General features: G+C 43.4%; 4 protein-coding genes across 4 annotated transcripts; 2 read left to right on the top strand and 2 right to left on the bottom strand.

Moving 5' to 3' along the window:
- Nucleotides 1-1,297: 1,297 nt before the first annotated feature.
- On the bottom strand, nt 1,298-2,705 carry HSPB2 (heat shock protein family B (small) member 2). The gene is made up of 2 exons (XM_052653362.1): nt 2,415-2,705; nt 1,298-1,967 (listed from the first exon to the last, which is right to left on the bottom strand). The coding sequence occupies exons 1-2, from the start codon at nt 2,506-2,508 to the stop codon at nt 1,513-1,515; spliced, it is 549 nt and encodes a 182-aa protein (XP_052509322.1). The 5' UTR covers nt 2,509-2,705; the 3' UTR covers nt 1,298-1,512.
- An 835-nt stretch (nt 2,706-3,540) lies between these two features.
- On the top strand, nt 3,541-6,604 carry CRYAB (crystallin alpha B). Its single transcript, XM_052653363.1, has 3 exons — nt 3,541-3,802; nt 4,933-5,055; nt 6,261-6,604. Exons 1-3 carry the CDS (start codon nt 3,602-3,604, stop codon nt 6,462-6,464), a joined length of 528 nt encoding a protein of 175 aa, XP_052509323.1. The 5' UTR covers nt 3,541-3,601; the 3' UTR covers nt 6,465-6,604.
- Nucleotides 6,605-16,514: 9,910 nt separating this feature from the next.
- On the bottom strand, nt 16,515-20,060 carry CFAP68 (cilia and flagella associated protein 68). Its single transcript, XM_052653353.1, has 4 exons — nt 20,019-20,060; nt 17,667-17,897; nt 16,853-16,919; nt 16,515-16,684 (listed from the first exon to the last, which is right to left on the bottom strand). Exons 1-4 carry the CDS (start codon nt 20,058-20,060, stop codon nt 16,515-16,517), a joined length of 510 nt encoding a protein of 169 aa, XP_052509313.1.
- A 461-nt stretch (nt 20,061-20,521) lies between these two features.
- Nucleotides 20,522-25,090, top strand: FDXACB1 (ferredoxin-fold anticodon binding domain containing 1). Its single transcript, XM_052653255.1, has 5 exons — nt 20,522-20,712; nt 21,188-21,344; nt 22,192-22,395; nt 22,548-22,706; nt 23,908-25,090. The coding sequence occupies exons 1-5, from the start codon at nt 20,541-20,543 to the stop codon at nt 25,088-25,090; spliced, it is 1,875 nt and encodes a 624-aa protein (XP_052509215.1). The 5' UTR covers nt 20,522-20,540.
- Nucleotides 25,091-26,097: the final 1,007 nt, after the last annotated feature.

Genomic DNA, 26,097 nt, shown 5'->3' with positions numbered 1-26,097 from the left:
TTTTCTAGCTAAGGAAACTTTTCTTTTAAATGAAGCTCAAGTAAAATTATAAAACAGATCAAAGCAAAGCTGTTGTAACAGGAGTCTAAAGATTCTTTTAAAATTATTTTTCTTCTCAACTAGATGTTAAAATTCTTGAGAGTAGACAACAAAGGAGCATAGTTTTAAATTTATATTTACAGTGTATAACCTCCATGCCATATTACTTGGGGGTTAAATAAATATTTGTTGAATGAGTGAACAAAAGAATGTATCAATAGTTATTTCTCTAAGGCATGCTTTAATTTTTAACAGATGGCAATCTTTTAACCAAGAATTGAATTCTTGAAGTGAGGGTTCTTTTCCTGGAAGTCCACAGATCCTTAAGAGGGCATATAAATGGACCTCAAGAGCTGTGTGAATCTGTTCAGGTTGTGTACCACATTTCAGAGCATGTATATTTTTCTGGTAAGAGGATCTATTGCTTTTGTAAGATTTTTTCAAAAGGGTCTATAAAAAAGTTAAGAATCAACCAACCACTTTAATGGGAGAATTTCAGATGTCCAGTACAACCTAGTAAAAGATGTACTTGGGGTAAAGGAGGTCTTCTGCACACTCCTCCAATCATACACATTCATGCTCTCTTGATTACAGAAAGACATTAAGAGGTCAACCCTCCAGGCCTTTTTGAATACACCATACTCCTAGTACTAAGACTCTACTTCCAAAGGAAGTTTCCCTGGCCATCATCACCAAACCAATACCCTTGGACTGGGTGGTGGGATGCAGGGATTCCTCTCTTTGGGATATATCACAATTAGAAACAAAGGCTTTCTCTCCCAGGCAGAGGGTGGGGAAACTCTGTGGTTCAGCGACAATGGCAGAGGCTTCTGTGTCTGTGTTGCTGGCTCTGCATTCTCGATCCCTCAGAATCAGAGGCCAATTTCCGTGGGCAGACCAGGGCTTTAGCCATCTCTGCATCCAAAAGCCATTTTCCCAACCCCTACCCAAAACAGCCAGACAGTCTGGAGACCCTTGTTTTTGTGTCTCTAATCACCAGCTCAGACAGTGCCCTCCGGGCTGTTTGGATGACATATCCCTTTCCCCTCCCAGGATCACACTCTCTTTTGTTGCACTGTGAGAAAATCCTGGCCAGGAATTTGATGTGGAGCCAGTGTCAGCTTCCGGGTGTGATCTCAGCATCCACGTGTGAGTTCAGAGCGCTGTGAAGTTGGGTCCACCTAACTGAGGACCTTTTTGTCTCCTTCCCTGCCCATGCCCTCCTCCAGGCCACAGAATAGGGAGCAGTACAACAGGCCCTGAGATTTGGGTTTATTCAGCTCCACCCAAAACTAAACAAAATACAAACAAAAAAAATGCTATGACACGTCCCAAGGGACCAAACCATACATTGTGACCATGCACGTTTCCCTTCCCCCAAGGATGCGGCTACCTCCGGGGTGCTGGGCAGCTGCTTCTATCACGGGCCGGGAACTACTAGAAAGGGGTTCAGTGGGTGCGGGTCTGTGGCGCTCAGGGCTCAACACCGACGGCCTCCTCCTCCTCCTCTGGATCAGGGGGCGCTGGGAGCAGGGAGACGTAGACCTCGTTGACCTCTGTGTCCAAATGTCGGCCGCCCCGAGGCGCCTCCAGGTTGAGGATGCCGTCGTGGGAGAGCGCGGCGCGGACCCGCCAGGGGTCAACGTCAGCGGGCAGGACGTAGGTGCGGCAGAACTCGCGCGACACGAAGCCGTGGCGGTCCAGGCGCTGCGGGTGCCGGGCGGACACCTCCAGGAGGTTGTCCACAGTCCTCACGGTCACCTCATCTGGGGTAAAGTGGCTCACGTCCAGAAACGCCTGGAACTTGCCCTCGCTGAGCCGAAGCTCGGAGGCCCCTGCCCGGCCGCCCTCCCCAGCTGGCGCGGCCCGGGGCCGGACATAGTAGCCGTGGTAGAGGGTAGGGGTCAGGATCTCTTCTGGCAGGAGGCCTGCGGGACAGGGAGAGAGAGAAGGCGAGAGGGCGGGATGAAGGAGGATGAAGTGAGAGGTCAGGAGGCCTGCGGGGGCGGCAGCCGAGGAAGGAGAAGCAGGGCAGGGTCCCGCAGGCTGCAGGGAGGCGGCTGGGGAGAGGGGCTGCAGAAAGGGGATACACTGGGGTAGAGGAGAGCAAGGCAAACCCGGTCCGGGTGGGACGAAGAGGGGGGAAAGGACCTGGGGGGCGGGGAGGAGGGTGGGGTGGGGGGGCGCCTGGGGGCAGATTCCGAGCCCTGCGGGCAGCATCTGCACCGAGGCCAATGGGGTGGGAGATGACTTGCCCCAGGAGTTCAGTTAAGCCCGGAGTGGGGTGGAGGCCAGTTTACCATTGGGAGGTCAGCCCAGAATCTCCGAAGGTGGGGGTGGGAGGCAAGAGGGGTGGGGTGGCGTCCGTGCCATACCTTCCCCGAAGCGCTGCTCGCCCAGGCGGCTCGGGTTGGCAAACTCGTACTCGGCGGTGGCCGGGTGGGCATGTGGTACCGAGCGGCCCGACATGGCTGCAGACGCGCCGGCGGCCCCGGTCCGAGGTGCGGCCCCAACAGGCGCGGCGGGACCCCTCCAGCTGCCGCGGAGCCGGGGCGCGGCGGGGGTGGGGGCGGGGTCTACACCACCCAAAATAGTGCGGAGCCCGGGGGGAGGGGCGGCGAGCGCCCGCGACCAGCGTGTGACCCGCGCCGCCTGGACCCCCGTCCCCTCCCCTGCACACCCTTCAGCTGTCACAAGCCTCCCCCCCTGCACCTCCACCCCCCCTCCCCCCCGCACCGGGACAGCTGGGGGTCGGGGCTGGGGAGCGAGCCGGCGTGGAGAGGCTGCTGCCCACGGCCGGGAGAGGCCTCGCTGAGACCCTCACCAACAGTTTGCACGTTTTTCTCCACCTCCTCTTCTACTCCCCAGTGGCAGACAACCGGCACCCCACTTCATACAGCTCTCTCCTCGGTTTGAGGCTCTGCCAGCCGCGGAAAGTAAAAGATGCAAACAACTTTCTACCCTTTCTTTGGAGGTGGGGTGACGAGCCTTCCCCGCCGAATGTCAGGGTCCTCTCTGAGCCCAGTGCAATCCAGGGCACTACGTGGAAACCTGCCACAGCCATGCTGGTGGTCACTGCTCTCCCCCAGGGACCCACAAAGAGTTAATGTCCCTGGGGCCCAGCCTAGGAAGATTCCAGTTCCTGCCCAGGCCCAAGATAGCTGCTGGCCCCATTCCCTTGGCATGCAGGGCGGCAGGGGAGGAGGAGGGGCACACTGCCCGCCGCTTGGGATTCCTGACTCAGTCCCAACTCCAGAGGAGGCGGTGGGGGTGGGTGCCATTGGGTGTGGACAGAAAGCTAGTGAAACAAGACCAGGACAGGTCACTGGCCAGCTCAGGCGCGTTTGTATTTCTCTTTTCTTAGCTCAGTGAGTACTGGGTATGTGTCATACTGCCAAATCCCCAATCACAAGTCCTCATGAACGGGCGGTGAGCTGGGATAATAAAACCCCTGACATCACCATTCCAGAAGCTTCACAAGACTGCGTATATAAGGGGCTGGCCGTAGCTGCGGCTGAAGGAGCTGACCAGCCAGCTGACGCCCCACACTCATCTAACCACCATGGATATCGCCATCCACCACCCCTGGATCCGCCGCCCCTTCTTCCCTTTCCACTCTCCCAGCCGCCTCTTTGACCAGTTCTTTGGTGAGCACCTGTTGGAGTCTGATCTCTTCCCAGCTTCTACTTCCCTGAGCCCCTTCTACCTTCGGCCGCCCTCATTTCTGCGGGCACCCAGCTGGATTGACACTGGCCTCTCAGAGGTAAGTCTCCCCTTTGCCGGGACAGGAGAGTTCATTCTGGAACCTTCTGGAAGCATCTCCATCCACTGTCCTTTTCCTCCTGGCCTAAAACTATGCATAAGGGTCCTACATGTCTCAGGCACTTGTGTGTCCTGCAGTGAAGACAGATGAGGTCCCTAGTTCCTCTCTTCCCCAGTCACCAATTTTTATTTGGTGTCCTCCTCTGTATCCTATTTGCTACATTTTCCATGCACTATGAAGGTCATTCTCTATTCCTTATCTTCTGGGTAGGATGTCCCTTTCTGGTTTGGTTCATAACAATCTACAGGGAAAGAGTTGCCTTCAGACTCCTTTGCTCACCTCTTCTAACACCTCACACTACTGACAAATACTGTCATCTCAAGTTTCAGAGCCAGGAAGACAGTCTTGCCTCATCCTGAGCTTTCCACCCCTGCTGCATGGAGCTGGAGACAGCAACCACTATTTTCTTCCTTCTTATTCCCTGGTCTATGATTTTCCGGGTTTCTAAGGGTTGTGACAGGGCACTGGCCTGGGTCCGAGTCTAATGAGGACAGAATGTAGGTCCACTTTAGGGACCCCCCCCAATTGTCCTAAGACGGTGGGAGAATGGGGTGAACAGATAAGAGTGACAGAAGCTGTCACAGATAACACTCTGGTTTAAAAATATTCAAGTGTGAGTAAACAGGAGCTGACTGGGCAAGGGCTTTGGAAGGACAATGGGAGCTAGCAGAACATTCCAGATTGAGTGGGTGGGAAAGTTGGCAGAGACCTGAGTAAGAAGAAGGGGCCTTTGTCTCACAGACAAACGACAAGGCCAGGCATTGGGTTGGAGAAGCAGCAGAAGGCACGCCGCGACCCATCCTTGTGCTTTGTCGCCTGGGTGGCCTGTCTCCTTCCCTGTCCCTGTAAATAAAGTTTGGGCCTGATGACCAAGTGGTGTGCCTGGGGTACCACTATGGTGATGCCCCTGAGCCAGAGGGCATGTTTATTCAAAAAGGAATTTTTAGCTAAAAAGAGGAGGATAAACTACCTGGACAGAGAGCAAACCTGTAGAATGATGAGATTGTACTAGTATCATTTACATTCCTACCCTCCTTTCTCTTACCCCGTCCCCACCTTGCTATTTCCAGATGCGTCTGGAGAAGGACAGATTCTCTGTCAACCTGGATGTGAAGCACTTCTCCCCAGAGGAACTCAAGGTCAAGGTGCTGGGAGATGTGATTGAGGTGCATGGCAAACATGAAGAGCGCCAGGTATGTAGCTGACTTTCTCTTCTGCTCTTTTTCCAGGGCATGCTATATGCCAGATACTGCCCTCAGCCCCTGAGGCCGGCAACATTCCAGTCCTAAGCCATTTGGGTCAGGAACAGGGATAAACCTGTTGTTGTTTTGGCCAGATCTTTGTTGCTTATTTTGATTTGATTGCCTCAGGGACAGATGGGATGTTAACTTCCTGTTTAAGCCAGTGGTTCTCAACTTTGCCAAAGTTAAAATTACCAGAGGAATTAAAAAAAAAAATGCTTAGGCATATCCCAAATCATTTAAATCAAGATTTTTAAAAAGCTCCCTAGGGAATTCTAATGCATAGTCAAGGCTAAAGACCACTGATTTAAATAGTGGTTTCAGACATCTGATTGTTTTACGTAATTGTATTAACTGCATGCACTTGGAAGGCCCTTGAATTTGAGACTTTTCTTTTAGGTATTCCAGAAGTCACTTCTCTTTAGCCCATCTTAATGCTGAACTACTTCATTTGCCTAAATTTCAGAGCTGTACTCAGCTCCTAATACGCTAGACCCATGTGGAAATCAGTTGACAGCCCGTCTAAATAAATGCTTGAGGTTCATGAGGTATAAAGGTTGGGGATGGAATTCTTCAGAATTCTAAACAATGAGATAACTTCTCGTTACTTTCTGGGAGAGTTTTTCAGTGAGTTTGCTTCTTACTGATTAGTTATAACACTGTAACTTGTGCATCCAATAGTACAGTGTGAGGTCCTCAGGCTGTTTCAGTTTTGCTATGATTTAATTTAGATCAGAGTCTCCTGGGTGTAGTCTTTATTATTGTTTTTGTTATTATCATTATTAGACCTATTGGTCTGGAACATTCCTGAAGCATCAGGACAATTTTGGGGCTTCCTTAAGAGATTCAAGTTTTAAATCCAAATCCTGTAGGCCCAACAAACATTGATCTAAAACCTTTGGGAAATACCGCTGAACATATCCACAGCTCAGGGCTTGGAGAGCTAAGAAGTTTGACTGTTCAGACCTCTCAGATCCTCACTGGTAGGAGTGACCACTTAAGCAATTCCATCATAGACCCAACAGAACAACCATTTCACTTTCTCTCATGTTGCCATGCATTTGGCCACAGCTAAGGGGAAGGAAGATGTCTGAGTTCTAGATAAGTGATGCTATTTCCTGCTCTTATCTACCTCTTTCCTTCTTCTCTTGATTTAGGATGAACATGGTTTTATCTCCCGAGAGTTCCACAGGAAATACCGGATCCCAGCTGACGTGGACCCGCTCACCATTACTTCATCCCTGTCGTCTGATGGGGTCCTCACTGTGAATGGACCAAGGAAACAGGCCTCCGGCCCTGAGCGCACCATTCCCATCACCCGTGAAGAGAAGCCGGCTGTCACTGCAGCCCCCAAGAAGTAGATGCCCTTTCTCTAACTGCGTTTTTTAAAACAAGAAAAGTTCCCCACCATTGAATGAAAACCTTGTGACTAGTGCTGAAGCTTATTAATGCTAAGGGCAGGCCCAAATTATTAAGCTAATAAATATCATTCAGCAACAGATACCTGTCTTGCATTTGAATATTTTGTTAATCATCACATAATGTTTTAGGGGGCTCCAGGGATATTAGAGTCTGAATGACTGTTTCCAACTCTTACTAATGGGATAAATTTAGCAAACCACTTAAAACCTTACGGTCTTTAAATCTTCCATTTATAACATGGGGTGCTTATTCCTACACTCATTGTAAAGAGTAAATTAAGGAGAAAAAGTAGGTAAAGCTCTTGGCAGAGCTCAAAGAAGATCAGTTCCTTTCCTCTCCTCCCTCTTTGATTTTGGCCCTGGGTTCCAACAACACATCTCAATGACGTCTCGATGACAATGCATAAAATGCCTTAGTGCATCTCTGAAATGAATCATGTCACCAGGGAAGAGATGGTATCCTCAACTTTGATATTTTCCCACTGATAAGCATGGCCTTCAGCAGACTTACAAAGGCAATAAATAGGACAGGTGATTATCACCAAACAAGCCTCTCAGGTGTAATCTTTAAATTAGCTAGTGAACACTTACTAAGACTGGGAAAAACACAATTCATTGATCCATCATTTAAAAAGTTAAAGTTTTTTTAATTTTTAAAACTACTGAAATACAGTTGATGTACAGGTCTTCCCAGGTGGCACTAGTGGTAAAGAACCTGCCTGCCAATGCAGGAGACATAAGAGATGTGGGTTCGATCCCTGGATTGGGAAGATCCCCTGGAGGAGGGCATGTCAACCCACTCTAGTATTCTTGCCTGGAGAATCCCATGGACAGAGGACCCTGGCAGGCTACAGTCCCTAGGGTTACAAAGAGTCGGCGATGACTGAATTGACTTAGCACGTGCATGCACGTGATTTACAGTGTTGTGCTTATTTCTGCTCTACAACAAAGTGACTCAGTTATCCATATGTATAAATATTTTTTTTCATATTCTTTTCCATTACGGTTCATCACAGCATATTGAATATAGTTCCTTGTGCTGTACAGTAGGACCTTGTTTATTCATCCTACATATAATAGGTTGCATCTTCTAATCCCGAGCTCCCAATCCTTCCCTTCCCCTTTGTCTGCCATCTCGGCAAGCATAAGTCTGATTTCTGTGTGTGTAAGCCTGTTTCTGTTTCATAGGTATGTTCATCTGTGTCATATTTTAGCTTCCACATATAGGTAATATCATATGGTAATTGTCTTAAGCTTTAAGAATTACAGTAAATAACTGATCAATGAATGATTCTCTTATTTAGGTTAAACAAAGGGGTGTGTGTGTGTGTGTTAGTTGCTCAGTCATGTCCGACTCTGCGACCCCATGGACTGTAGTTTGCAGGCTCCTCTGTCCATGGAATTCTCCAGGCAAGAATACTGGAGTGGGTTGCCATTCCCTTCTCCAGGGGATCTTTCCCTCTTAGGAATCAAACCTGGAGCTTCCTCACTGCAGGCAGATTCTTTACTGTGTGAGCCACCATGGAAGCCCAAAGAAAGACATACTACTTTACAATAATACCTCTGCTTCACTTTTGTGAGTCTAGACAAATTTCTGATTCAATGAATGAAAGTAGCCCTGGTATCAGTTCAGTTCAGTCGCTCAGTCGTGTGCGATTCTTTGCGACCCCATGAATCGCAGCACGCCAGGCCTCCCTGTCCATCACCAACTCCCGGAGTTCACTCAGACTCGCATCCATCGAGTCAGTGATGCCATAAATGTTTATAAACAACTCATTTTTCCTGCAGTCACTTGCAGTTGATTTCTGATTTCTCACAAGGATTCTTTTCTTTACAGAACCTACCATTTGGGGACTGGCCATGCTGCTAAAATAAGATATGTGAAACAATTGCCGAAGTTTTCAAGATGCAGGAGTGTGGAGCTAGGACAATATACATTGCAAATTTATGTAGGTTCAAAATGTTTCCTCTTAAAAAAACAGCTCCCCGATGGGTCTGAAATGCTATGATCTAGCCAGAAGTCAGATTTCTCTACACTTAGAGCCAATTTTTATGGCTCTTTAGTAGACACTGTTGGTACCTAAGTAGCCTATATACCACCTTCAGTCTGGCCAACAGAACCCCAGATTGGTTTAGGTATCCACTATATTCTTCCTAGCCATGTGCTTCAGAAGAATGAAAGGTTCACTCAAGCTCCACCCAGATCAACCATGGAAACTCTCTTCCTTCTGTCGAGATTAGTCTTGAAAGGGCTACGACCCAATTATGGCCAATGTGGGGGGCGGGGGGGAGGGGAGAATTTGCAGGAGATACTTATAGCAAAACTTTTCACCTTTTAAAAAGATTATCCAAAAAGAGAGAGTGAGGGAGGGAAGGGCGAGTGAGAGAGATGGGACAGAGAGAAAGAGATTAATTTTATTCCTCTCCATGTTGGAGCATAAGAATGATAGATTGCTGTAGCCATCTTGAAACTATGAGGGAGCATCCATGATAACTGATGATGGCTAAGCAGGAGGATGGTAAGGCTCCGAGACCTTGATGGGTCACTGAATTGCTAAACTGGTGAACTCTAGAGCTTCCTTACTTCAGAATGTATTATGTCTCATTTTTGTCTAATTTATTTTGAGGGGGGGTTTATGTTACTGGTATGCAAAAACACCTTAACTGATGGAGGCTGAATTAAACAGTGTGAAAAACAGAAAAATGCTCTGGAAACCAAGTGTCATCTTTAATCATTTTAGTGTATATTACCAAATATCTCAAGCAGAAATAATGATTTGATCTTAAATGAATCATACTTTGTCTCTTAGAGTATAATATTTATGTTCCTGACAAATTTGTACAGGGTTGCCTTTTTTATTGTTATTCTTTTAACAATTTACTCTACCCTTTATATTGTTATTCTTTTTCAGACCACATGTTTTGCTATAGCTGTTTGTTCACTGTTATTAGCATAGGACTTTTCTAGGCCAGCATATTTGAGGGATTTTTTTCTTTAGTTTTATAGTTGCTGCTAAGTCACTTCAGTCGTGTCCGACTCCGTGCAACTCCATAGACGGCAGCCCACCAGGCTCCCCCGTCCCTGGGATTCTCCAGGCAAGAACACCGGAGTGGGTTGCCATTTCCTTTTCCAATGCGTGAAAGTGAAAGTGAAGTTGCTCAGTTGTGTCCAATCCTCAGGGACCCCATGGACTGCAGCCTTCCAGGCTCCTCCGCCCATGGGATTTTCCAGGCATGAGTACTGGAGTGGGGTGCCATTGCCTTCTCCAGTTTTATAGTTAGCTCATCCATAATTTTACTTCATTCTCTATGTCTGAATTATGCCAGAAGTTTGTTGAGGCAATTTTAATTAGCATTTATTTTGTTAATATTAGCTAACATTTATTAAGCACTTACTATTAGGTGTGCACTGTGTTAAGTACTTTACCTTTTTTTTAAACTATCATTTTTAAAGAATAAATTTGGGAAATGGGTATATAGTAGATATATATAATTTCAATAAGATATATAAATTTGGTTTGGTTTCCACTCAGAAACCAAATGGAAGTTTTGCCTAATGGTTTGGGAATGATACACATGTTCGTGCGTAGAAAAATCCTTTTCTATTTGAAACTTCACGTTTTATTTGAATATTACCCTGGATTTGATCTTTGATCTGAAGATTTACAATTACCATTCAACAATTATTTGAGTCCGTACTATGTGCTAGCTATAAAAATAACACATATTTTTTGCCCTAATACAAGAGGGGAAGGGGGGCACACAAAAAGACACACCTTTTCAAGATTCTATGATGTCCACTCAAAATGTCTGCTCCGGGGACCCTTAAAAGGATTACCTACCTTGGACATAGAAGGAATCCTGCAACAACAGAGACCAGACATAGAGAACAGACTTGTGGGCACAGTGGGGGAAGGAGAGGGAGGAACAAATTCAAACAGTAACAGTGAGACATATACATTACCACATGTCAAACAGATAGCTAGTGGGAATTTGCTGTATGATGCAGGGAGCTCTGTGACAACCTAGAGGGATGGGATGGGGTGGGAGGAGGGAGGGAGGTTCAAGAGCGAGGGGGCATATACCCATGACTGATTCATGTTGCTGTATGGTAGAAACTAATATATTGTAAAGCAATTATCCTCCAATTGAAAATAAACAAATAAAAATTTTAAAAAAGGAATCTTGGAGACAATTATCCCTGACCAAAATTATATAACAGCTTTATTGAGATACTAGTTACTTACTATACTATTCACCCATTGAAAGCACATAATTTAATGATTTATTTGTATTCATAGTTGTGTATCCATCACCACAATCAATTTTAGGATATTTCATTAGCCAAAATGGTAACTTATCACCCTCCAATGCCCATCCCTCAAGCCCTAAGCATCCTTTAATCTACTTTCTGTCTCTATATACTTGGACAATTAATATAGTGGAATAATACAATATCTAGCACTTTGTGACTAGCTTCTTTCACTTAGCAGAATATTCTGAAATTCCCTCCAGATGGTTGCATGTATCAACACTTCACTCATTTTTATTGATAAACAATATTTCCTTACATGGATCTACTGCATTTTATTTACCTATTCATCAGTTGATAGACATTTGAGTTACTTCCACTTTTTTTCTATTATGAGTAATGCTGTTATGAACAGTCATGTACTAGTTTTTGTGTGGACATATATCTTCATTTTTCTTGAGTACATGTCTAGGAGTGGAACTGCTGGATTATATATAACTTTCCATCTAGCCTTTTGAGACTATATTCCAAGGCAGCTGCCCACTTAAAATTCCCACCAGCAGTGTATGTGGGTTTTGATTTCTCAATATCCTCACCAACAATTATCGTTATCTATCTGTTTGGTCATAGCCATCCAAGTGGGTGCCTCACTGATTTCTTTATAGGTTTATAGGGCTTAGCAAGGTTAAGAGGGAAGAAAATGCATCTAGAAGGGAGAACAACATGAAGTGCCTAGGCAGGAGCACTGGAGAGGGAATGTGGCAGATGAAGGAAGAGTCAGAGAGTAGAGAAAACATGGCTAAGGAGTTTGAAATGTATTCTGAAGGCTATACAAGCCGGTGAAAAATTTTAACCAAGTGAGTAGCATGATCAACCCTGCATTTTTACACTCAATCTGGGAGTGGTATAGTGATTGAAAAATAGGGACTGAAATAGAAAATAGAGAGATCACCAAAAGGGCAAGAGTAAGAAATAATGGGAAAGTGGAATATGGTAAAGGTGACAGAGATGTAAAAAAGAGGGACATGATAGCACAGGGAACTCTGCTCAATGTCATGTGGCAGCTCCCCTCCTGGATGGGAGGGGAGCTTGAGGAAGAATGGTATGGCTGAGTCCCTTTGCTGTCCACCTGAAACTATCACAACATTGTTAGTTGGCTATATGCCAACATAAAATAAAAGTTAAAAAAGAGGGACATGATCAAGACATAATGTGTGGACAGAATTTATAGGGCTTGGTGTCTGTTTGAATGGGAAGGATGAGAAAGAGGGATATAAAATAATTCCTTGCTTTCTGTTTTTAACAACTGTGTGAACAACTTATGCAATATATTAATATTAAAAATAAGAAAGAATAGTTAAGACACATAAAAGAAAACTATGGAATTCACCAAGACATGAAATATATAAGAAGGAAAAGTTTGAGACTGAAGATGATGAATTCAGCCACAGGTTTCAGGAAATTACCTCAACCTGATATGAAAAACCCATAACCAACATCATACTCAATGGTGAAGATTTAAAGTCTTTCTTCTAAGATGAGGATCAAGACAGGGATATCTACTTTCACCACTTCTCATATATTTTTGCAAGCTCTAGCCAGAGCAATTAATTAGGCAAGAAAAAGAAAAGCATCTAAATTGGAAAGAAAAAAGCAGAACTGTCTCTATTTACAAAAGACAAGATCATACATGCATAAAACCCTAAAGATTTCACCAAAAAAATCATTAGAACTAATAAGTTTAGCAATATTGCAGGATATACAACCAACACATACAAATCAGTTGCATTTCTATACACTAACAATGAATAATAAAAAAGGAAACTAAGAAAACAATTTCATTTATAGGAGCATCAAAAAGAATAAAATACATAGAATAACTTCAACTAAGGAGGCAAAAAACTTGTACATTAAAAAGTAAAAGATATTGCTAAAGTAAAGAAGACAGAAATGGAAAGTCATCTATGTTCATGGATTGGAAGGCTTAATACTGTTAAGAAATTAATACTAGCTAAAGTGACCTACAGATTCAAAGCAGTTCTTATCAAATTCCAACATATTTTTTGCAGAGGTAGAAAATTCCACCCTAAAATTCACATGAGATCTCAAAGGACCCTGAAATAGACAAAACCATCTTGAAAACGAGGAACAAACTTGGAAGATTCACACTTTCTGATTTCAAAGCTTATTACAAAACTACAATAATTTTTAAAATGTGGTATTAGCATAAAGACAGACATAGACCAAGGAAAAGAATAGAGAGCCCAGAAATAATCCCTCACACATATAGTCAAATGATCATTGACAAACATATCAAGACCATTTAACAAGAAAAGGACAGCATTTTCAACACATGGTGCTGAGAAAACTGTATATCCACCTGCAAAAGAATGAAGTTAGACCCTTACCTTACATAATACACAAAAATTAACTCAAAGAGAATCAAACACCTAATCATAAGAGCTTAGAAGAAAACATACACAAAGTTTCACGACACTGACTTTAGCAATGATTTACTGGATATGACACCAAAAGTTTAGGCAATGAAAAAAAAAAAACCAGATAAACTCAACTTCATCAAAATGGAAAACTTTTATATATCAGAGGACACTAACAAGGGAATGAAAGAACCCACAGAGTGATATTTACAAATCATATAGTAGTTGATTAGAGATTAATATCCAAAATATATAAAGATATATAAAGAACACCTACAATTCAACAACAGAAAGCAAAGAACCCAGTTCAAAAATGAGAAAAGCAGTGGTAAAGAATCTGCCTGCCAATGCAGGAGACACAGGTTCAATCTCTTGTCTGGGAAGACCCCTACATGCTGTGGAACAGCTAAGCCTGTGCACCACAGATATTGAGCCAGTACTCTAGAGCCCGGGAATCGCACTACTGAGCCGTTGCACTGCAGCTACTGAAGCCCATGTGTCGTAGAGCCTGTGCTCAGCAACAAGAGAATCCGCTGCAATGAGAAGACTGTGCACTGCAACTAAACAGTAGCCCCTGCTCATTGCAACTACAGAAAAGCCTGTGCAGCAACAAAGACCCAAGACCCAGCGCAGCCCCAAAATAAATAAAATTATTCAAAAATTGAACAAAGAACTTGAATAAACATTTCTTCACAGACAACATACAAATAACTGAAAAGCACATGAAAAGATGCTCAAGACCACTAGCCATTAGGAAAACACAAATCAAAACCATGAGAGGCCATTTTACACCCACTAGGATGGCTATTCTAAAGTGAAAACAAACAAAACACCAGAAAACATGTGTTGGTAATGATGTGGGGAAACTGAAACCCTTGTGTATTCATTACGGGTGGGAATGTAAAAAAGTGCAGCCACTATGGGAAACTGTGGCATTTCCAAACTGTTAAATAGAATTACCATATGATCCAGCAATTCCACTTATGAGTATATGCCCAAAATAATCTAAAGCAGGGATTTAAACAAGTATCTGTGCACCAATGTTCATAGCTTCCCTGGTGGCTCAGGGATTCTTCTGGTAAAGAATCCAATCCACCTGCAATGCGGGACACACCTGGGTTCGATCCCTGGGTTGAGAAGATCTCCTGGAGGAGGGCATGGCAACCCACTTTGTCTGGAGAGTCACCATGGGCAGACGAGCCTGGCGGGCTGCAGTCCATGGAGTCGCAAAGAGTCAGACAATACTAAGCGACTAAGCGCACACACAGCATAGCAGAGTTCATGGCAGCAGCATCCACAAGACCCAAAAGATGAAAACAACCCAAGTGTCTACTAACAAGTGACCAGAGAAGCAAAATGTGGCATAATCCAATGGAAGTCTTAGAAAGGACACATGCTGTAACATGGATGAAACTTGAAAACAACCGAAGTGAAATAAACCAGAGACAAAAGAAAAATACTGTATGATTCCACTTATATGAGGTACCTAGAACAGGCAAATTCATAGAGACAGAAAATAGAATAGAGGTCACCAGGGACAGGAGAAGAGGGGAATGAGGAATTGTTGCTTAACTGGTATAGAGTTTCAGTTTGTAATGATGAAAAAGTTCTGGAACTGGTGGTGATGGTTGCACAACACTGTGTGTGTATTTAATGCCACTGAATTGTATATGTAAAAACAGTTAAAATGGCACATTTTATGTTATATTTTAGCACAATAAAAATGCACTGGATACTTAGGGAGTAGGATAGACACATAACATATAAACTTAAAACGTGTCTATAAAATAATCATACTGCAAAATATACACCAATGAATTATTAATATTAATAAGAGATAATAATTCAAATTCTATAGTTGGTCAAACAATAGAATGCAATTTCCATCAACATCCTAACTATCTTTTTGTGGAACTTGGCAAATTGATTCTAAAATTTACATGGAAATGCCAAGGGTCAAAAATAGATGATACTCTTGCAGAAAGACAAACTAAAATGATTTGATCTACCGGATGTTAAGACTTATACAATTATCATAATTAAGATAGTGAGGTAATTAAGGCATTATAGCTAAGATGGGATTAAATAAAAAACAACAGTTAGGCTAATAGAATATAATAGAGAGCCCAGAAACAGACCTAAGTATACACAGATAGCTGATTTATATTAAAAATGGCTTTGAAGAGCAGTGAAGAAAGTATGGTCTTTTTAATAACTAATATGGGGACAACTGGATAGCCATACAGAAATAAACAAAACTTAGTCACTACCTAACATCATGTACAACATAAATTCCATATTCATACCTGTTTCAAAAAATAATGAAGGTTTGGGAGATAATATATGAGAGACAGTTCCCATATATTACATTGTCATCTTTAATAGGAGATTTAAAAAAAAAAAAAAGGAAAGTACTGATGTTAAGACTATTGCCTCTGAGTGTTCACCAACCCTAAAGTATTCACAATCTTTTCTCAATTGTAGTCAGTTCCTCACAATGAAAGACCCATCTTAAACTGGCTGAGTCATCCCAAATTCCTAAAAGTATCCTACCCTAACATCACCTTTCTGAATTATTACCAAGATTGTGTCAAGCTGAGGTTATTCCTTGTCACAGGTTTAATAAACAACTCAGCTTTGTCTGATCAGCAGTTTTCTTTGGCTATCTTTGTCAGGGAGTCAACAATTGACAGTCTTTATCTTTTTCAGATGTAAACTGAAATATTTATAGATGAAATTATATAACTTCAGAGAAAAATTTAAAAATAGAGAAAGTAAATAGGGATAGATAAGCTTGGTCATCGATTGTTGAAGCTGGGTAATGGTATATGTGAGTTCATTATACTATTCTGTCTAGTTTTTTATGTTTCAAATTTTCCATATTAATAAAAATAGTTATATTTCTTCTTCTAGTCCTTAAGAGGGTGACAGTCAATATAACTTATCTGACCATGACTACCAGGCTCACATCCAGAAAGCACCTAGCCAAATGTAGCCTCAGTCAGGATGGATTTTGCAGCTCTGCCCTTCATGCAAGGCAGGAAGAGCGAAGTGGCTGTAGATTTGAAAGAAATAACTCTTTGCAATGCTGTCCTACAACACCTGTAATGTAGACTAAGAGTAAATGTACTTAAATTTGACATTGAAATCTTGGTTTAAAAAAGTGGGGGTAGAGAATATTTGTTGGGCTTTATTTATTCAGAGAGTAAAACTGTGCTACAGTCAGCTAAATTCTTAGTTGTGCTTAGAATGGGCTCCCTCCTACATTCTACACTGGAAAAATGAAACTTATTCTTAGAATCATGGACTCTGAAACCGGCAGTTACTAGGATTCCACACACACACAGAGTGATGATCAGTTTGAGGCTTTGAATAACTACTCATGTAAGTTGACTTTTCTGTGCATTTGTATGGAGGAGGAACCAGCTCAGGTTGATGTCCTGGGAACCAGTGAGGCTCTCGCTTAAACCCTGAGGGAATAGAAAAGAGGAGTCTTAGTAAGTAATCTCTTCGTTATTTCTGAGCGAATATACAGTGAAACCTGCCAGAGCTGAGGAAAGAGAGAAATCATTCACTCTTTTAAGTTTTCTTTGTGTTCCTCCTGAGGCTATAAGAATTAAAAAGAATAGGTCACCTACTATGGGTTGAAAGTGGCCTTCTGTTGTTGTAGCTTGTATCATATGTTGTTTCAAAGTAGTGTCCAAACTGGAAAGAAAAGGTAGTAGTTTCAAAATATAGGAGTCTATAGCCAAAGCTGAGAAATAAAGGACACAATGGCATAAATAAATTCTAGCAGGCTCTGTAATATTTTAGCTTGGCTAGAGATCTACACATGTCATTAACCTATATCCTACCAATCTTTATATCCTGCGTCTGTTTTTTTAGGAGATTTCAGGGCAAGATGAAGATAAATGACAAATCTAGCTGGCAGGGACCAGAGGAGAAACTAACCTGAATTAGAAGACATTATATAAATATTTCTGTAGACTAATAAAGTCCAAAGAAAAGCAAGAGAAAAAGCATGATACTCATCCTTTTATTATCTTGTGGTTGTTTAGTAGCTAAGTTGTGTCCAACTCTTTGTAACCTGATGGGCTATAGCCCGCCAGGCTCCCATGTCCATGGGATTTCCCAGGCAAGAATACTAGAGTGGGTTGCCATTTCCTTCTTCAGGGTATCTTCCCGACCCAGGGACTGAACCCGCGTCTCCTGCCTGGCAGGCAGATTCTTTACCACCGAGCCACCTGGGAAGCCTTACAATAGCATAATATTCAGCTTGATAGTAAAGTGGGATAAGTGTTCCACCTGAGGACTGTTGCCCTCTTCCAACCATTCACTGAACAGAAGCCTGAAAGATCTCAGCATTGGAAGTTATCAGATTCCTGTTTCTCAAATGGCCATTGTTATTTCTTTTGCTAACAGAAGAAAACAAAGAAGAGAAAGTTCAATTACCTGGGAAGGCAAGGGTTTTGGCTGCACGATATTCTTTAGGTCATATCTTTCCTGGTTCCAGTTGCCCATCAGGGTACGGTTTGAATAGGCATCTTCATTAGTGTTGCATCTCCATCCATACTGGAAAAACTTGGACATATTATTCCAGTCCGTCCACACTTCAGCATGGCCATCTGCATTAATGAGGCTGCCATAGTGCGGGTTTGTAAGGAAACAGGCGAGGACCTGTCTCTGGGAAAATGTGGCAATAGAAAAGTTTGTTGCACAAACCAGAGAGCAGAAAACACATCCCCATCCCTTTCTTGTCCTTGGCGATGCATAAGTACACCTTCTAAAGATCTAGTCTTTCCTCTCAGTTTAATAATTGTCATCCTGTTTCCTTCCAAGTTCATAAATCCTTTGACCTACCCTCTCAATCAGCAGTAGTAGATGACTAAATAGATTAAATGCACCCCCTCCCTCAGAAGGCAAGAGAACTTCAGTATCCTAATACTACTGGAGAACTAGAAAATATTCTGGTGATTTTGAGGTGTAAGAATTTAAGGACTAAGTACTGCTATCTTCAAAGAGAAGAGAGAGAAGTGAGAGCTGGATAACTAGATAATACGACAGATCAACGATCAAGAAATGATGGTTTCCTTCCTTTGGGCCCAGCTCAAATGCCATATCTTAGGATACAGCGTTCCCTTTTCATGATGCCTTACCTCAAGTTAACTTCTCTCAATTGTCTCACACAGAACTTTATCTTCACGCTTTTATATATCCATAACTTTATACCACGTTAGAGTTCTTCAAGGAAGTGTGGAATCTTTTAAACTGAAACACGCATCCCTTGAGGACAAGACTTGTTGCTTTTTCATTACTGCACCCTCTCCCTCTGTATACCCTCCCAATCAATAGTAATTTGCACATACAAGATGACCAATGTCAGAATTTCAATTTTTTTGTTAAGGAATCAAAAGCCTAACCATTTCTAACTTTGGTTAAATGTTCAGTCTGGTCCCTTGGCTTAGGAGCAAGACAATACCTTCTCTGAAGATGAATACTTTGAAGTTGAAGAGCTTGTGTCTGAAGATTTTATAGCAGAGTAACAGCAAACCTTACTCTGACGTTCCATATTCTTTAAAACAAGAGATGACACTAAACCTGGCCTTCCCAGTTCTCCAGGCAAAGGAAGAATTTAGATCGCCCAGATCACCAGCTGGCCATGATTTGGTAGTCATCACCCACCCACCTTTCCACAGCTAGAGATAAAGCCAACACTAAGTTTAAAGGTAACTGCCCGCACATCATGGGCCTTTGTGAAGACAGATGCATGCACTTATGTCAACAAACAGCATGACGACTAAGAGCAGTTGGTCCCACAAAGTCCTCAGGCCAAGTACTCAGATGACATTGTCCCTGGGGCTGTTAAGGATAGACATCCCCACCCACTTAAGTTGTCCAAACCTGAAAACTGGGGCTTATGTTTGACTCTTGGTCTGTCTTTGAACTCCCTTACATCTATTCAATCACTGCTGCTGCTGCTGCTGCTGCTGCTAAGTCGCTTCAATCGTGTCTGACTCTGTGTGACCTCATAGACGGCAGCCCACCAGGTTCCCGCATCCCTGGGATTCTCCAGGCAAGAATGCTAGGTCTTGTTGATTTTTGAATCAGTGCACTACCTACCCTCCATCTCCACTACCAAGTTTCAATTCAGATCACTATCAGCCCTAGTCTCCATTACTGCAGTAACCTTCTATCTGGACTCCTTGCCACCAACCTGTTCTTCTTCTATTCTTTCTCCATAGGAAAGCAGAATTTTTTAAAATGAAAATCTAATCGTGTCATCTTCTACTTAAAAATCTTTCAGTGGCTGGCCACTGTTTTCAGAATAAGGTTCAGGCTGTAAAAAAAATGCCTATATGAACTGGTCTCTGCTTTTCAGTCTCATCTGTTATCCACTCTCCCTCAAATCACATTTCAGTCAAACTCAGCTACTGTGTTCTCCCATCATGCTTTTGCATTTATTGTTACTTCTGCCTTTTCAGTCCTCCTGACTCAGGTAAGGTGTAGTCCCTCCCACTCCCCTTAGCTTTCAACTCAGGTGCACTTCATCCACAAAATCTTTCCACTTCATCCCCAAACTTGGTCCCCTTCAGTGTGTTCCTCAGCGACCTTAATTACTCCATTTATAGTACTGCATCTCACTAAATCAGAATTGTCTCTTTTGCCGTGCATCCTCCACCACATTACAAGCTCAGAGAAGTCATAGGCCACATCCTGTTCCTCCACATATCGAACAGCCTTCATAGGCCTGGGGTATAACACTCAACACTTCTTCAATGCATAAAAGGTAGCGGAAAGAAGCACCTGGAAAAACTCCGAATAACAATGATAATCGGTTGCAGTCATTTCAGATGAGATGAAGGCTGTTACAAAATCCTCTGAGTCAGGATGCAGAACACAGCACCATCTCTCCTCGGCCTCAGCCTGGCCCTGCTTCGTTCACTCAGAACTCACTTCGACCTGTCTGAACACCCCCCCACCCCCCACCCCCCACCCCCCACCCCCCACCCCCAACCCCGCGAAGCCAGTGACTCCTCAAAGCCTCAGGCTTTGAAGTCGCTCAGGGCCGCCCTTGGGCTCAAAAGCATTTAACACTTCCGATGGGGTGAGGGAGTGAGGGGATTGGGTGGCCGGGGTCTCGCTCTTGCTTTCATGGCTATTTTCCTACTCCGGACGTCCCCGCCCCAGTTTGTCAAGACAACCAGACGCTGTGACGCGTCATCAACCAGCTACGCGTGAAGAGGTGGGGCCACAAAAGAATCGCGAAGGAAGTGACGTAAAAAAAAGAGCGCCTCGAAGAACTTGAGACGGGAGCACGTGGGGGCCATGGCCCCGCGGCGCCTCCTGTTGGTTGGGGAAGGGAATTTCTCTTTTGCCGTCGCTCTGAGTGAGACCCTGGATCCAAACACGAGTCTAACCGCCACCTGTCCCCAGCGCTTAGCGGACCTGGCCCGGGATCTGGTGGCCCGAGAGAACATACAGCGCCTGCGCGATCGAGGTAGCGAAGCCCCGCCCTCCACGAAGCCCCGCCCAGCCGTGGCGCCCCTCGAAGTGGAAAGGATGGGAATAGTGGGGATTCAGGGAACTTGGCCGTTGCTCTTGGTCTTCCCCGGGGCTTCCCAGGTGGCTGTTAGTGGTAAAACACCCGCCTGCCTATGCAAGAGTCGTAACAGATGTGGGTTCTTAAGAGATCCCTGGGTGGGGAAGATCCCCTGGAGAAGGGCTTGGCACCTCCCTCCAGTATCCTTACCTGGAGAATCACATGGACAGAGGACCCTAGCCGGCTACAGTCCATAGGGTCTCAAAGAGTCTGACTGGACCAAAGCGGCTTAGCACACACGCACTTCATCTTCCCATGGACATTGACAGCCTGCTGTGTGCCTGGACTTGGGCTGTTTTGCACTTCGTGTTGGGGAGGGTTTTTCTCTCGTTCCAAGGCTTTATCACATCCTCCTGTCTATATTTCATGCCAGGTAATGAGGTACGCTTCCGTGTGGACTGCACCCACCTGGCAGATGCCTTTGAACCACAAGACAGAGAATTTGATCGAATTTATTTTAACTTTCCGCACTGTGGGCGCAAAGCTGGAGTAGCTAAGAACAGGGAACTGCTTGCCAGGTTTTTCCGGAGGTGAGGAGAGCTGAGCACTCACGAGTGAAATGTTTAAGATGTACATTGCCACTCAGACATGTTAGTTTGGGAAATAGGACTTACAAGAGAACGTGTTGCTCCAAAGGAACCCAGTCTAGTTGGAGAGGCAGACATTTAACCCTAAATGCTAAGTACAAGTGCAGACATGTACTGTTGGGCCAGAAAAGGGAGGATCACCTATTTTTGATAACGCAAAATGATAGTAGCCAGTACAAACTAATTTAGGAGACAAACTATCTGCATTCAAATCCCCACCCACCACTTAATAGCTTTGTGGTTTTTGTGATTGTTTACCTGATCCTTATTTGCTTTTGCTTCCTCATCCATAAACTGAAGATATTAACATAACTACCTCATAAAATTATTGTGAACTTAAAAGTGCTTTATACTATTATACCAAAACATGAAACATAGTTATGATGAAACTTTGCACAGAGGCAGTATTTTAAGTTAGTATTTGAAGTACAAGTAAAATTTTAACAAGCAGGAGGGGAGTGAAAAGAACAGCTTTCTAAATGGGAAAGAACAGCCTGATCACTGAATCACATATAGTAATTTTATAGACATTGACTTTTCAATGAAATATAGGTGAACAATAGAAATGTGAAGCTGGATAGCTTTCTGGTCAGCCACTAATATTAGTTATGAGTTGAGCATTGAATTTAAATTCTTACTTCCAGCTCCTTTTTTTTGCGTGTTTGAAGTCTTAATAGATCTTTACAGATAGATATGATTGGATTTTAATTATCTCACAGACAAACCATGTATATACAGCTAACTCCTACTTGTTTCTGGTAAATGATTGGTGTTTCCTTATCCCCATTAGCTGTGCAGATGTGCTTGCCGAGGACGGAGAAGTCCATGTGGCATTGTGTAGAGGACAAGGTGGGACTCCTGCTGATAAGCCAATGAGAGAATGGCACAACAGTTGGCAAGTGGTTGCTATGGCCGCTCTGGGGGGATTCATTTTAAGTGATGTGCATCCCTTCAACTGTGAGGCTGTGCCAGGGTACAGGTGCACTGGATATAGGTAGGTAATAACAGATCTCAGCTTTTTCCATCTCTCTCACTAATGATAAAAAAAATCCCATTGACACTTTTTCTTGCTAGTTTCTTGATTCAGCCTTTAGGAATAATTGCTTTCTTTAATAGTGACAGACTTAATAACTGCTGTTTTGCCAGGAGTCAAGATAAGTCCTTTCATATAGAAGGTGCCTTGAACCATATCTTCACCCGGAGCTTACCCTTTGAAAGTTTGCAACCAAGAATCTCCAGGATCAAACTGGGTGGCCAGTGGTTTTCTTTTCTGGAACCAGAAGTACTTGTAGGAAAACTGAACAGGTAATCTGATTTTACCAGAAACTTCTGTCTCTAGTTGTATCCCAATTGACTTAATAATCAGGCAGTCATACATTGAATGGATGCTACATTAATTGTTAATGATGTTGTGCTGTGAATACTTATAAATCTGGCCCACACAGTCTCTTTATAATTAAAAATTTTCATATTATCTGCAAATATCTTATGATATCACTTATATGTGAAATCTAAAAAAAAGGGGTACAAAACAAATAGTTACAGATGTAGAAGACAAACTTATGGTTACAAAGGGTCGAGGGGTATAAACTTGGAGATTGGGACTGACTTACACATATCTCTATATATAAAATAGATAACTAATAAGGGCCTATTATATAGCGCAAGGAACTCTACTCAGTACTCTGTAATGGCCTATATAGAAAAAGAATCTAAAAAAAGAGTGGATATATGGGACTTCCCAGGTGGTGGTAGTGGTAAAGAATCCATCTGCTAATGCAAAAGATGCAAGAATCATGATTTCTATCCCTGGGTTGGAAAGATCCTCTGGAGTAGGAAATGGCAACTCATTCCAGAACTCTTGCCTGGAAAATCCCCTGGATAGAGGAGCCTGGTGGGCTACAGTCCATGGGGCTGCAAAGAGTCAAGACACAACTGAGCACAGCACAGCCTATGTATATGTATAACTGATTTGTACATGTGAAACTAAAAGCAATATTTTAAATCAACTATAAATGGCACCCCACTCCAGTACTCTTGCCTGGAAAATCCCATGGATGGAGGAGCCTGGTAGGCTGCAGTCCATGGGGTCGCTAAGAGTTGGATACGACTGAGCAACTTCACTTTCACTTTTTACTTTCATGCATTGGAGAAGGAAATGGCAACCCACTCCAGTGTTCTTGCTTGGAGAGTACCAGGGGTGGAGGAGCCTGGTGGGCTGCCGTCTATGGGGTCACACAGAGTCGGACACGACTGAAGTGACTTAGCCGTAGCAGTATACTCCAGTAAATTTTTTAAAAAAATTATCATATTTTCAGGTATATTATAGGCTGTCAGAATTCTGAAACACATGCTATCTCTCTTTATAGTAGATGATTTCTTTGTTTCCTATCTGGATCAACTTAAGGATAATCCTTTTAATTCAGCTATTCTTTTAAATTCTAGCTACATTATCACTATTTATAATTTTAAGTTTTAAAAGCTATTTTTGTGTGTGTTTAAACAGGGGCTTCCTCGAAGCACCTTCATGTCATCCTATCAAGACCATAAATGAGAAACTCATTGCTGAATTGGGGAAAGCTTTCCCTCTAAAAAGGCTAAAGTGTTCTTCCCCTTTGCTGCCACAAGGAGACGCCAGTGTTCTCACATCCCACAACCCTGACATCCTATCAACTGCCTTTTGGGTTAGTCTCCATGAAGATAACTCAGATTTTGAGTCCCTGACTAGTGGGACGACACAAGACATGGAGGACTTTCTGGTGTCATTTTCAGAACTCAGCCTTCCCAACAGCCCTAGAAGAGACAGTAAGGAAGAAGCTCATGAAGGAACGCATGGCCAGGCCAAGGCCTGCCTTAGACCTTCTCTTCTGGTTCACAGCCAGGCTGTAATCCAAGCACCGGACTTTCTCCCTGGTTCTCTGCACATCCTCAGTGGACCTGTCTTTCAAAGGTGCTGCATCTCCCCTTTCGCAATGCCAGCATTTCACGAGACTTTGTATATCCTTGGATTTAATAAAAATCTGAAGGATAGCTGTCTTCAGTCACTACTGGATCATCTGAAGGGCATTCTAGACAACCTTCTGACCCAGACATGGCTGGAGGGCTCTGAGTGGAGCAGTTCAGTGGAATTTGTTTTTCAACCAACTGGGGAAAGATATATGATTACTGTGAAGTCTCAAAATTTTGGCCCAGATTGTGTTAAGGACCTGATTATTGGGTCTGTTACCACATCTGCTACAAGCGTGATACACAAAGACCAGTGTTTTGTGTGTGTGTCTATGAACTTGGACCTCTTAGCCATGCTTGTCTGGGGTATCTCTGATTGGAGGATGCTGTGGACCTCTGATAGTCGTTTCCTGAAGAATTTTGCCCCTGGAAAAATAGAACCCTTTAAAAGCTATTCCCTATATCCTCCATACTATGTGCATGATATTAGTTTCTGGTTAGATGAAAAGAAAAGATTTGATGAAGTCGAGTTTCACACTCTGGCCCGAGCAGTGTCCCAGGACACCGTTATATCCATACAATTCCTTAGTCGTTTTCAGCATCCAAAGACCGAACAGGTCAGCCTCTGCTATAGACTGACCTACCAGACCTGTGACAAGGCTCTGACCCAGCAACAGGTAGCATCAATGCAGTCCCAGCTTAGGAAAGAGATTCAGCAACGACTCCATGTGACACCTCGGTAGTTTAGTAAACTCATCTCTCCATAGTGATCCCTGTGGGTGTGGGTGGAAAAAGACCAATTTGTAAACTGTAGTTCTTTCTGGGCTTTTTGTTTGTCTTGTAAAAATCTTCTACTTTGTAAAAGATTGGTTAATTGAGGGGCTTCCCTGGTAGTCCAGTGGTTAAGAATCCCCTGGTCAGAGAACTAAGATCCCAGATGACTCAGAGCAACGAAGCCCTCATGCTGCAGCTACTGAGCTCTCACTCCAGAGCCTGTGTGCCACAACTAGAGAGTCTGAGCACTACAAGGAAAGATCCCGCGTGCCACAGTGAAGATCAGCCAAATAAAATTTTAAAAATGTAAAGATCGGTTGTTTGGCTCAAAAAATACCTGTGGCTCAGTCACTGAGACTGTAATGTGATTGGTGACCTTCAGAGGTATGCAATATTTTGATCATGAGTAATGACAGGGAAGGCAGTGGCACCCCACTCCAGTACTCTTGCCTGGCAAATCCCATGGACTGAGGAGCCTGATAGGCTGCAGCCCATGGGGTCGCTAGGATTCGGACACACGACTGAGCGACTTCACTTTGACTTTTCCCTTTCATATGCTGGAGAAGGAAATGGCAACCCACTCCAGTGTTCTTGCCTGGAGAATCCCAGGGATGGGGGAGCCTGGTGGGCTGCTATCTATGGGGTCGCACAGAGTCGGACACGACTGAAGCGACTTAGCAGCAGCAGCAGCAGCAGTAATGACAGGGAAACAAACAAAACAGCATCTTAAATGCTAGATACTATCATTCTGAAGAGGCAGTAAAACTTGAGTGTCTCCTCAAATATATTTATAAATAAATTTTATGCAATGTCAATTCCTCTTCCTTAACTCTACTATATCATCTCTAAATCAATTGAGAGTGGTTTTTAAAGTTAGACCATTTATTAGCCTGGTTAAGTTGCAAGTGCTTCATATTATTTTTGGTGTCATCATATGTTTATTGTCTGGTTGACTGCTGTTCAAGCCATGGAACTG

The sequence above is a fragment of the Budorcas taxicolor genome, chromosome 15 (assembly GCF_023091745.1).
Source record: "Budorcas taxicolor isolate Tak-1 chromosome 15, Takin1.1, whole genome shotgun sequence".
Classification (NCBI taxonomy): Eukaryota; Metazoa; Chordata; class Mammalia; order Artiodactyla; family Bovidae; genus Budorcas; species Budorcas taxicolor.
Note: the sequence above shows the minus strand (reverse complement) of the source record. Positions and strands in the feature narration are given on the sequence as shown.